This window comes from Lycorma delicatula, chromosome 1 (genome assembly GCF_047948215.1).
Source record: "Lycorma delicatula isolate Av1 chromosome 1, ASM4794821v1, whole genome shotgun sequence".
NCBI lineage: Eukaryota > Metazoa > Arthropoda > Insecta > Hemiptera > Fulgoridae > Lycorma > Lycorma delicatula.
In genome coordinates this window covers 310076163-310089922 of record NC_134455.1, presented here as the reverse complement: position 1 = coordinate 310089922, position 13760 = coordinate 310076163, and the positions used below count along the sequence as shown (strand labels likewise).

General features: G+C 27.0%; 1 protein-coding gene across 2 annotated transcripts in view; it reads right to left on the bottom strand.

Moving 5' to 3' along the window:
- The window catches only part of Oatp33Ea (Organic anion transporting polypeptide 33Ea), a 144726-nt gene that overhangs the window by 47848 nt on the left and 83118 nt on the right, over positions 1-13760 (bottom strand). For both annotated transcript variants that reach the window (XM_075381401.1, XM_075381409.1), the window contains 2 exons: positions 5645-5851; positions 2890-3123 (listed from right to left, as the gene is read on the bottom strand). In XM_075381401.1, coding sequence (XP_075237516.1) covers positions 2890-3123; positions 5645-5825 — 415 coding nt within the window. In that variant the 5' untranslated portion in view covers positions 5826-5851. The remainder of the gene's footprint in view (positions 1-2889; positions 3124-5644; positions 5852-13760) is intronic.

Sequence of the window (13760 nt, the reverse complement as noted above, 5' to 3'; positions counted from 1 at the left end):
TGAATAAATAAGTGTTAACATTAACATATAAAAATTAATGGTGATGTCAAAACTACCATTATTTTGTTTTTTTATACTAATTTACATTTTCTCAAAATAAACAATTAGGACCAATCATAATTTAGCAGTTGATTTTTTCCAGTATCAAAGCAAATATTTCTGAGATGGTGGAATAAAAATTTAATTTCAGAATTTTTTACAATTATAATAATTACCAGTAGAACCAATTAAACAGAATTTGAATTAATAAATAAAAACATATTTTGATTCCAATGGAATCATTTTCAGTAGCATAACATAAACAAAATATAATTCTTAACATTAATAAACTATCAGTATTTTTTAAATAGGGAAAGAAGAACATGTAGCTTCTGCGAAGATCTACATGTTACTGAGGGCAAGGTTGAAGAAAAAAGTTGCTGGAGATAAGTAAGTGTTGTTGGGGGGTTTGTATATAAATTGGTGAAAGCTGTTAAACCAGGAAGTGAAGTGATTACATTCATTTAAATTTAGGTAATACAAAAAGTAAACAATTATATTCAAACATGTGTATATAGATAATATTTATAACAATAATCAAACCAAAGATGATCCTCGGAAACGCAGAAGATGCAATAGAGAAAAAAATATATCAGGTATTTATGAATTAACGTGAACAGAATGCCCCCACAGGGAAGAAATATTCAGAACAAACTAAAAGAAAATTATACATTAGAATAAACAAACACAAAAGATATATAAAGAATAGACAGATGGATAAGTCAACACTTGCCGAACATAGTTTAGAAACGGCTCAAAGTTTCATTTCAACAACTGTAAAATTATTGAAAAATGTCCATAATCCACAAGAGTTGGATGCGTGAGAATCATATTTCAAAACCACTGAAAATATCACAAACAGAGAAGCCAGACCAATAGCAAGTAAATATAAATGAATATTATTGTTTACTTTCTGTATTATCTAAATTTAAACGAATATAATCACCTCACTTCCTGGTTTAACAACTTTAATCAATTTAAATGCAAACCCACCACCAACACTTACCTATCTTCCAGCCTTGTTCTGGCAAGGCTGGAACCTTTGTTCAACCTTCAACCTTGTTCTCAGTAATATATAGATCTTTGCAGAAGCTACATGTTTTACTTCTTGTACTTCAAAAATACTGATAGTTTATTAATGTTAAAAATTTTAATTTTATGTTATACTATTGAATATGATTCCATTGGAATTGAAATAGCTATATACTGTTTTCATATAAATAAAGTGACAATTTTGAAATCTTATATGAGTGTTTTATTTGTTGTAATAATTGGCAAATCGAGCTCAAAAAGTTTAACAAACTGAATTAAATAGTTTGATACTTTCTAATTATGCCATTAGGCATAATTAGCTTAATACTTAAAATATTAATGAAACTGAATCCATCATACTATTCACCAATATATACAAGATTCTCTTTTATTTGTCCTGAGTGTGTAAAGGATATAAGGTTTATCGATACCAACACAGAAATAGTTATATGTGTTGTCTCCTCACTAATATTAAAAATATGAAAGATGATCCTATTTTACACTGTAGATGAAGTTAAGTAACATTTTAAATATTTTTCATGTTTTCTGAAATGGTCTGTTTCTTAATTGTCACAAAATCAGAATTTTAGTTGTATTTGTTTTGACTAAATATAAATTTATTGAGTTAAGAAAAATTCATAAATTAGTAGATAAAATGTATTATTTTAGTTAAGCACTAAAATTAACTTTTCTTGAGAAAGTAAAACTGAAGAAATTATGTTACAAATACCAATTTATTTTATAATTTTGTCTTGTATTTCAGACAGAATGTATAGAAATAGTAGCAAGAAATGTAGCTAGTATTTAAGAAATTATTATTTTTATGTATATGAAATCTTGCCATAATAATAATCTGTAATTACTCTTAAATGTGTTAGTAATTATGAACAAATACTGTAATTATTCCATGTAATGTGTAATTATATAATACTGTTTGTTTCTCATGTAGTTATTTTCATAATGAGGGTGCTGTTGACATTATTTTTATAGTGTAGCATATATAATATGAAATTTATGTCTTACTGCATGTATATGATTCAATTATGATTTAATAATTATTAAACATCACAGAATATCAAAAATATTGCAAAGAATAGTCTGTTTTTGTTACATAATGAAGATTTATATGCAGCTGTTCTTGATTGTTTAGTTTTATTAATGATTAATAAACAGTAACTTGCTATCATTTCATACTAATTATAGTATACATTACATGAATTAGAACAATAAAGCAATGAAATATCAAATTAGGAAAAATGATAAATCTAATTATACGTAATTAAATTAATATCTAGTATTTCTGAAAATAACAATAAATAATCAAATTAGAATGAAGGAATAGTTTTGAAAAACATCATGTACAAAAATTGTTTATGTTCTATTATCACAAGAAGTTATTGTATTAATATTTTCAAATTCATATAGTAAACAAGTTTAGTTTAACTGTTGATTTGCTATTTGGCTTAGTTAACTAACATCCTAAGTGAAGAGAAAAAATATTATAAGCATTATGAAATAAATTGAACTATTTACACATCAAAATTATAGAAATACTTTGAATAAAATTCGCTATGTTAATCCATGGGAATCTCCAGTTAGCGAATACCCAAAATGTGATGCAATAAATGGTATGGATGAAATTACAGTTAATAAAATATGTATACACGAGTGATCCTATGATTCCAATAATAGTTAATTCATTATTAATCCAATAATTCAAACATTTATGTAATAATATTATTACAAGTATAATAATAAAGTAATAACTAATAATCCAATTAAAACTAAAACAAAAAACTGAACATCACTTTAACTTACTTGATGTGAATACTGATGAATTTAAATTATTATTGCCTATATATTCCTTTGTCAAAGAAAGTGCTGTACTACCAGGTCCATAAAGAAAATGTGGAACAGCAAGGATGAAACAAGAGACACCGGAGAACGCTACACCCCATGCAATCCAAACAGGTCTATTTCTTTGGCCTCCATAGTATGATAATAATAGAGATAATAATACTTGACTGATTTCATTACCACTGATCATAAAACCTTAAACGTAATAAAACATATTATAATTAAAGTATATGAAGTAAAGAGTAAAATAAAAAGTTTTATAAATTTATGTCAATAAAAAGAAACCTATTGAAATCAAACAGAATGAATTTATATAACACAAAATAAATTTAGTGTTTCTTAGTTTTAATAATGTCTACTTTTTGGGTAAAAGGAGCAAAATGGATGTAACTTACCTACTTTTCTCCCTTACTTCTAAAAGAGAATACATCAAATTTTTAAGTACATTTGGTCACTGTATAGCAATTAAGATTTGAAAGTAATAATTATTCACCTATCATTTGATTAACAATTTTTGATAGAGTTAAGATTTACACATACTTTATTTCTACACTAATTGTAGTAAATATTGCTCACTAAAATCTAAATAAATTCTTTTGCATTTATTTTTAATATCAAAATCTTTTATTTATCACAAGAAACACATAATGCTATATTAATAATCACAATCCTCCTAATAAAGTGTGGAGTTTTCTGCATTTGAAGTTTGTGGTGAAAAAAAGTAGTTTTTCTTCATGTACTTAATTTTTTGCAGCTACCCAATAGTAGTGGGCTTAGATAAAGAAATAGAGTGACTTCTGAAATGATTTGGTAAAAGCCTTTGTTAGTAGTTTCATTGATTTGGTTATCAACAATAGTTTAATCATGCTGAACTCATACATACTATTAATTTCAATTTCAATAAATTGAACTATGAAACATAAAAAATACATGTATAATAACAATCATAGCTCATTTTTTCTTCTTAGATAGTGCTATACATAACCCATACTTTTTATTATGTAGATGAGTTTAATGCATGACATAGGTTTTGGGAAAATTTTCCCAAATTTTCTTAAGTTTATAAGTGAAACTACCTTCATTTGTATACAACTTCACCAATATCCATAAAAATAAATAGGTATATAAAAAAGGTATAAAATAAAGGTATAAAAATAAGTAGGTATAAATAAATAAGGTATAAAAATAAGTAGGTGCCAAATATTTGATTTTTAAAGATTGAGGACTATTTTGTGTATTTGCAAGTATAATATTTTTCAACTGAACCAGTTTTTACCTACAATATTTAGAGGGTTTTTATCTTATTGTATCAGTTATACTGAGTAAATTTTCTTCAGTAAATAATGATGCTGTTCCAATATCATTATCATACGCCCAGTATCATTAACTGATCTGACCTGGTCGTAGAAGATTGAGAAATTAAGAAAGCTGATTCTCTCTATCAATGTATGTATACTAAATTTGTATAGGAGTGCAAAATATGAAGAAAATTGTACTTTCTTTTTCTGTGAATATTTATAATTTTCATAAAAAGTATATCAGTTGGGAGAATAACTGTATTAATAACAGTATTCTTAATGTAAGTGAACTCAAACACAGGAATAATGAAATCTAACAAGATTTGCTGATTTAGTAATTCATATTGGTCTATATTCATACTGATTGACTGTGACAATGAGTTAGAGACACCAACCTCATATGATGATTTATTAAATTAGCTCTCTATAACAAGATGTGATCCAATACAATGAAATTAATGTAACCTTGTGGTCTCTTAGACAGTATACTACTTTAAAAAGACACTTTATTTAAAGAGCAATATATTCCTTAACAGATAAGATTACTGAGATATGAACTTGGTTGATCACTAAATAATAAAGTTTTCAATCTTGAAGAGACAACCTACATTGTGTAAATACTTTTACACTGCACAAAGTAACTATGCCTCTTGTATTTGTGATCCAATTACTTTGGATTAATTTTAATATAAGTATAATTAAAAAGTAATTTTTATCAAATTTGTTACAAAAATTAATTTTCTCATAACATTGTGTTTTCTTGATAATAACAATCCACTGTTTATGTAATTATGCAAAGCCTGTTTACAGTGATTGTTTTCTTCCTTCTATACACATAAATAAGGGCATATCAATGTGTACTGTTATTCTCTGTTATAAAAATAAATGAACTAAAAAAACCCCATTGAATTTGCATAAAATGGGATAAAAAAAACTCAAAAAAGCTGTCATGCATTTAATAGTCCTTTTTTAAGTAACCTGGCCATATTAATTCACCAAGCGATTATGGTCCTTTTCATTGATAAAAAAATAGTTTTGTGTTAAACTATTATTGTACAATTCCATTATTTACTTTTATATATCTTTTTATATTCATAATATTTTAAGTTTTTGTCCATGATGGAAATTATTTGAAACTATAAATGTTTTAAACATCTTCAAGATAGCCTCCAGAAAACTGAAAATGTTGCTACGCGATTTTTAAAGGCTCTATATTTAGTAAACTTGTAAGTAGTTGCTTGTTTAAAAAGTTGACAGTTTCAAATAGTAATTTATGTAATGATATTATTATTACATTGACATAATTAAGAATTGAATGTTGTATTCAGATGTAAAATTACAAACACTATGAATAAATTAATATATCTGTAAATAACTATATAAAATTATAACTTATAAAAAATAAAATTTTCACAAACCTGTTGTTCTACTTGGTATTTTGAATCTCTTTTCTAATGTAGTTAATGTTGCAACAAAATAAATATAAGACATTGACTGTATTGTTCCAAGAAGACCATATACTACTAGAAAACATCTGGCAGTAGCAAAGCGTTGTAACCATGCTGGATGGAAAAATTGGCCTAAGCCACATGTATTCATGGCCGTTCTTAGTTTCAAGTTTAAATCTGTAATGATAAAAAATGGGATAATATAGTCAATATTTGTAATTGATATTTTTAAGTTCTTATTTATATTTCAATCAGAACTATTATGATATTAAGACTAAGCTTCAATTCTCAAAGAATATTAGAAAATTGAAATAAATTTAAATGTGAAGTTTAAAATAGTAAAAAGGATTGTTTTAACAGATTTTAGTTAAACATTATATTTCTATTAAAAACTATTAAATTCTATATCTATTAATTCCTTAAGCCTATTTTAAATATAAAAACACCAAATGTTCAGAAAAATATCATCTACACACTAATATTTCTTTTCTTAAAATATTTCTGTAAAATACTTATTATTTTTACAAACATGAGGATGGAATGCGTCGAGGGCTCAGGAGGTAGAACCCACTGGCTAGACTAGTGCATATGTGAAGATGTATACTTTTAAGAAAATCCATGAAAACAGAAATAAAATAAAGCATTTTTTTTGACCTTAAGTTTTGTACAAAGAATATTTTTAATACATCTACCTACCTTCAGTTCAAGTGATTCTAAATAAATACCAATGATATATTATGGTACACACACACACACACACACACACACACACACACACACACACATATATATATATATATATATATATATATATATGGATATATATATTAATTCTCTATAAAAAAATGATGATGCGTGGATTTATTTGTTTGATATTTGTGCTCATATAATCGCGAAAAATTTCGGTTTTCAGATTTGAACGGAAATATCCATTTAGACGAACCCTGAATCCATTTTGACTAGATTCGGCGTGACGTCTGTACGTACGTACTTATGTACCGATGTACTTACGTACGTATGTATATCGCATACATTAAAACGATTAACTTAAAACGAATGTTGAAATTTTGGATTTAGGACTGTTGTAACATCCAGTTCTGCATCTCCCCTTTTGATTGCAATTGACTGAAACAAAAGTGTCCAAAAAAGCCCAAAATCCAAAAAAAATTGGAATTTGGATTTTTTCTTAACTGCAGTAATAAGCCCTTATAAGGGATCTTTTCAGGAAAAGGCATATCGCTTGGAATCCGGCTACATTTCTTTTTTTAATTTAATTATATTGATTTATTAATAATTATTAACCTCTGATTGTAAAAATAAAAATTACAATAAATAATAATTCAATAACAAAAAAAAAGAATATGAAAAAATGTAATAAAAAATATAAGTATATAAAAAATATTTGTAATTTAATAGGCGTACATGGAAGTCATGTGATGTCCACATCTGATTTTTATTTAGCTGCTATTGACGCAGAGAGGAACACGTAGTGCGCGGGCAGCTGGTCTACTGTGTGCAGTGCACGAACGATTCATTTATTTGAACGATTTGTACTTTCTTATACGAACGATTTATTTAAAATGATATATATATGTGTGTTTTGCGGATAAAAAAGGAAAACACTGGGGTTAGAGTTGCGTTAAAAAATCACAACTCAAAAAGTAGCTAAAAATATTCCGGATTTTTAAGCTTTTCATTGTAAAAGTTTTTGTTGTTGTTATTACACTAAATTCATGAACGTTATTTAGTTACAGTTACCAAATACATTTAACAAAATCATTTATAATGAAACTTAAACAATGCAACATAAACATAAACCATTTTCGCGTCGTGCCTAAGGGCCCGCCTTTTTTCTATTATAAATGAAGTATTATAGCATCACAATGTAATAAGAAGCAAAGTAACATTTATAAAAGAATATGTAGTTGAATAAAAAACATATTCTTTATAAGCTAATGATAACTTTTTAAACCAGTAAAGACGCAACTGTAATAAAGAAATCAATAAATGTATAACTAAAAAAGCATTACAGTTGCAGTTTAAAATGAGTTAAAATTTTAAGTCAATTCCCTCATTTGCATAAATTATACAAAAAATAATTTATAAGTAATTATTTTTTTATCTCAAAAAATAATTTATTTTTGTAAAACTAAAATTTTGTGAAAAAACTTATTTTGTCATTGGTTTGATCCATTTGTTCATTCTTTACTCTTCTGAGGTAAATGTTTAATTTTACCATATATGTACTTGGTTCATCCTACATCTTCAATTATTTGCACTCTGCATTCTAATCGTTGTTTTTTCTAATTGTTTTTCTTTCTAATCTATTAGAATATAAAAGAAAATATGCACACGGAGGATCAGCTCATAACTTATGAAGCACAAAAAGTAGTACACAAAAATACAGTGTTAAGTTAGTACGTTAATAATATTAATTTTTATATTTGCAAATAAATGAAAACAGGTGTTATCAGATTATAAGAAAAAAATATGTCTTTAAATTAACCCATATTTTGGGAGATATAAGTTGCTAGATATGTATTTTTTCAAAGTTAGGTTGCCCAGTGGAGGATAGTAAACAGCTACTTTAACTACTGTAAAATATTTATAGAAAATGATGAATTGCTGTGCCTGGGACAAATGAAGTTCCTCAGTGAGTGACTTTCACAGGGAAAAGCGGAGACTCTTTGTTTAATATAACTTTGTATTTGTGTCTCCCTATGGGTTGTAAGCATTTTGCGTTCTCTGATATAACATGTTGCTGATGATTGATGATGATTATAGAAGAGAAGTGGATTTTTGTGCAACTGAGGCCTGAAAATTTATGAAGGAATAGGCTTATGAAAACTAAGTATTAATACCACTCAAACAACAATGATGTATTAAGGAGATATTTTAGGCAAACCAAAATATGTGTTAGTTAAACTGTATAATTAGAACATTGCATATATTCAACAATAAAGGTACCTGGGTATAGTTTTGGATGAAAATTTCTTATTTTAACTTCATTAAGACTTGTTAGAATTGGTTTTTAAATTCATTTAGAAAAATTGAAGTGATTAATTATGTCGAGTATCTGTAAATAAGGATAAGAAATTATTCTCTAAATTATTTTAATTTTAAACTTCTATAAATTGATCATAAAATTAATTAACAGCTTATAACGAAAAACAAAGAAAGTTAAAATTATTAACAAACAAGTAATTGAAAACAATTTTACAAATAGCACGTAATTGGTATATGATATGTGGTAGTGGTTTTTGAGCAGGGAAAGATTTCTGAAAAATGAGAGAATGCTCGTGGTTGGTTTATGTATCACCTCAATTCCAACTTTTTTTAGAGATTATCTGAAAGGATGGCCTCAAAAAATAATTAAGTCATTAGTTAGAGAAGACGAATATTTTTGATGATACTTCATGCGGGTTAGATTGGGATCGCAAAAATGAATACCAGTTTATTCTATTTTGGTTGTATATAGCGTGAAGATATTTGAAGTAAATTATGTTTGAATGTTTTTTTTTTTTTGTAGATGAGTTATATATCGGAGTCGGCAAGATGTTATTAAGAGCCTATGTGTACCCTCACCCTACCGACTAAAACTCCTATCTCACCGTTTCTCCTCCTCCCGGGTCGGTCCTGCAGTTTAAGCATTGCGCAGGCCCAAGAGGTGCCTTTAGAGTCCAGGGGTCCAGAATCCCCATTCTTTATCAACGTCGACGTGTTTGAATGTTATATACATGGGAGAACGTGTGAGACTAGAGAGAAAAGTCAACAACAGGGAAACTTAAAAAATTTAACAGTTTTTAAGTAAATCAGTGAGGCCACTAGAATTATTTGTAGGTACTTAGGTGAAAGTGATTTTAATAATACTTTTATCTTTATTTTTATCACTTTTATGTTAAACATCACGTCAATAATACAACTCAATTGTCTAAATTTTTAATTTGATGCAGATTTCTACAAGTCAAAATTTAAAGTAGAATTGAATATTATTATTTTTTTAAGCATTATGTCTAAATTTAATTATTTTTTTTATTTCAAGTTTTCCATCTACATTTCTTGAAGTTGGGCTTAATAAGATACTTTCAATATCAGAATGACTTCAGATTTTATGATTTAATAATTTTACTTTAAATTTATAAATCTTAAAGATTTAAAATCGTAAAGAGAAACTGCGATCAAATATTTCTGTAAAATTAGGTTATAAATAAGAGAAAAATTAAAAATATATAATGTTTGAGACAGTATGATAAAGTAAAATCTTAGGTACTTTTAACTGAGTTCATTAAAAAGAGAGGGTTAAACCAATTTTTTTTAATAATTTTATCATATTTTGTCAATTGAAAAATATTTGTTCTTTTCTGTTTGTTGACATCTTAGTCATCATCAAATGGATTGATTTCGATTATTCTTGTTTAATTTTGTGAATTTCTTCTGATGGTTCTACTGCAAGCTTTTCCAATTATCTTCAATTACAGATCTATAAAAAAATATGATCTACTTGAAAAAGTTAGAAATATTGTTTAATTTTTCGTTTTCATTATTGCTTGACAATGAAAAATTCATTGTCATTTGCAGAATCAAAAGTATGTTCATCCATTTCAAAATTTAAACAAAAATTGAGGATTTAAAACTGATACATATCATTCATTTTAGAGCCTTAGCTCGCATTTGATAATAATCTGATTACGTAATTCCTTAGTTGTAGAATTCCGTTCACAACTTTTGTTGATATTTAGGTATTAGTGTTTTTTTTTGCAAACGTACTTTTATGTATCTACCTTTATTTTAAAATGTAAATAAAATTCTAAATATATAAAAAAAAAACGTAAAAAACAAATACAAACCGACCATTAAATAAATAAATGATCCAATTCACGCTATGCACTCAGTTTAAATACTTTTTTATGAAATTGAGAAGAGTTGTAAATAAAGAAAAAAATGTCGTTGTGATAGAATGGAAAAAAAAGCAGGAAGTTGTAATGCTAATGAAATACGGTCTGTATGGTATACAATTTAGCATCATTTAACTGTCACACTGATATGTCCTCATATATCACCGTACAGTGTACGAGTACGTACACTCCCATCATAACTGTTTATACTGCGACTGTTTATTTTAGTTATCTCAGGACGGTTACGGTCAAGGATTGTTATTCGTTAGGGGTAATGCAGAGTTTTTTTTATACTTAGTCAACCACTCAAATATTTCTTTATTTTGTCAAGGTAACAAAACAAAGTGGTATTTATAATACCACTTTGTTTTGTTACCTTGTTTTGTAAGCCGTTGGGAGTATTAAGTACTTCTGAGATTCCCTGGGATTTTGAATAAATTATATTTTTACAATAAACATTGAATCTGATGAAAAATTTATGGTAATTCATTTTAGAATAGAGATTAATTAATGTTTATCTTATTAGGAAAAAATATTTCAAATGGATTTATTAAGTAAACAACTATCGTAAAATATGTTTGATCTTACTAGAGACCGAATCTAGATTGATTACTGAAAAACGTACTAGTTATGATACAATTCAAATTAAATCTTACTTAAGCGTGAAGATTTAATACAATAAACATTAAGATGACACCGTTCTTATTCTATCAAAGTCTGATAAACCATTTAAACTTTTATCTACTTTTATTCATCATTGAATACATACTGACAATGATCACGCCGTAGCAAACTAAATGAAATTAAAAAAAAAACGATAGGCCTACTCATGTAATTTTTTTTTAGAAACAAGAAGGAATCTACTATTCATATGCATTGATTATAATCAAAGCAACAAATCAGCGTTAGCACTCGACCGTCCTAACATTGCTAAATCGCAATCATTACTACAATTCAGGAAATTGTAGGAAATGTAATGCTTCATTCTCATATGTGTAGGAGAATGAGCGGGCGAACTAAATACCGAGTCTAACAATATGTTTCAGGCAAGCCTTCTTGCTCACATCTTTCAACTGATAAATAGAGAAATATATAATGTTAATGAAAAATAATTTTTATACTTTTGGCAAAACCTATTTTCGTTTATGTTAAGAATGCTACTTTGACTTCTGTAACCTACATGATATTTTGGCTCCTAAGAGCACAGTTTTAATACCAGCAAAATTTATTCCAAAATAAATTTTGGAATTTATTTTTTCGATGCTGTGTATGGCGTATTGTGGGAAAAATTAAAAAAAAATCTTTTTATAATATAAATTTTTCTTATATGAACTATTTTTATTTATTTTATTAATGTTTAAGGTTAACTGAAACCAGCAAAAATTTATTTTTTCTCATTAAAAGTTTAATGCCATATTTTTAAACCAATTTGAATCGGCATTATCAATAATCTATATTCATAGTTAAGAAAGATCAGTTTAAGAACTTTCTTAACTGATGTTAAGAAAGATAGAAAAAATATTAACCTTTTTATCGAAAATTTGATAAAATAAGATCATGCAGCTTGGCACTTATCCAGTTATGAAATTTTTATTTGTTAGTTCTGCTCCTTTAACAAAAATACTATTTTATGCGCAAACATAATCAATTTTTGATTATACAAAGCTGAAATTAAAAAAAAAAAAATACTATAATTCAGTAAAAGATCTTGCAGCGATGAGATCTTAAATCTATACCTTTTTTCTCTTTAACCTCCGGGTCCGCAGTTAAGCATTTTTTTTCCGCAGAGGATGAGATGAATGTTTTTTAGCGTATATGAAAAATGCCATGCCTGACCGGGATTCGAACCCAGGACCTCCGGGTGAAATAAATCTATACCTATCTTACTCATGCGTAATGCTTCATTTGTGTGCCTATTTATGTATATCTGTGTTAATATTTTTTTACTCTATTGGAATTTTTTGTAATGCAACTTCTCTTTCAAAAATACGGTCTGGATTTACTACTGATAAAACAAGAACATATGGGCTATCACTTATGGAATTATAATAAGTACAACCGAGTGAATGTTTGTAAGTTCGGGATTCATCTGATAAGATATTTATGAAGAATATGTAATGGTCTTCTTAAGATTAAGCTTCATTGATATTCATGTCTCGCAGCAATATTTGTTTCTACAATGCTTCAAAGAAATCTCACTTGTTTGTAAAGGTCTGGTCGTATCACATATATCTACTTATACACAATAGTAATTGTACGTTATCATACATCTATTTTTTTTTAATATTCATAATAGTACATTAACATTTGCCCGTAACGTAACCAGTCGATCGGAAACACCTCTACAATGAATGTATTTTTTTTTGTTTTCTAAATTTATCCTGAATAACAACTGGACTTTAATTTAGCCCGTTATTAAATATTATAATGTGGAAACAAGGGAATTATATTACAAAATTGTCAACGTCTTTCTTACTGTTCCAGGCTAAATAAAACAATGGTAATTGTATAATTAAATTACTATAAACTATATTACTGTTAAAACTGTGATTCGTACTTTAAAATTTTATTCTTTACTGTTTCTAATTTTATTTTTATAACACATAATAATACAAAATATTTTTGAATTAATGAAACCGACAAAAGTTAAAAAAAGAATAGGAGAAAGAACTTCAAAAGTTAAACATACACGATAACATAAAAATGGGCGCTAAAACTAAATTCATAAATACAAATATTCTGGCCTTCGCAGACGATACCGCAATTTTTGCAAGAGATATTGACGAGGCTAAAATTAAAAATAAAATAAGAAATTCACTGAGAGAATGCGTAGGCAAACTTAGTTTTTAAATTTCTTATTAAAAACTAACCGGTTTTCCTACGACAAAGAGAACAGAACTCAAACTCTTAAAATTTCCTACAATAAAGAAATAAGAAGAGTTCAAAAACTTAAATATTTGGGAGAAATCATAATACCGAATATAAATGAAAAAATGGGATGAAGAACAGAATACGAAAAATGGAAACTGCGAAGCAGATCTAAAAACATCAAACATTTCTACGACGTTGAGTAAAGACAGAGATAAATTTGGAAAAGTGATTTGAAAATCTAGGTTTCCAAAGAGAAAGATAAAGAATGGTATAAACCTGAATAGATGGACGGAAAAAAGGTGACAATAACAGAGCAAAAA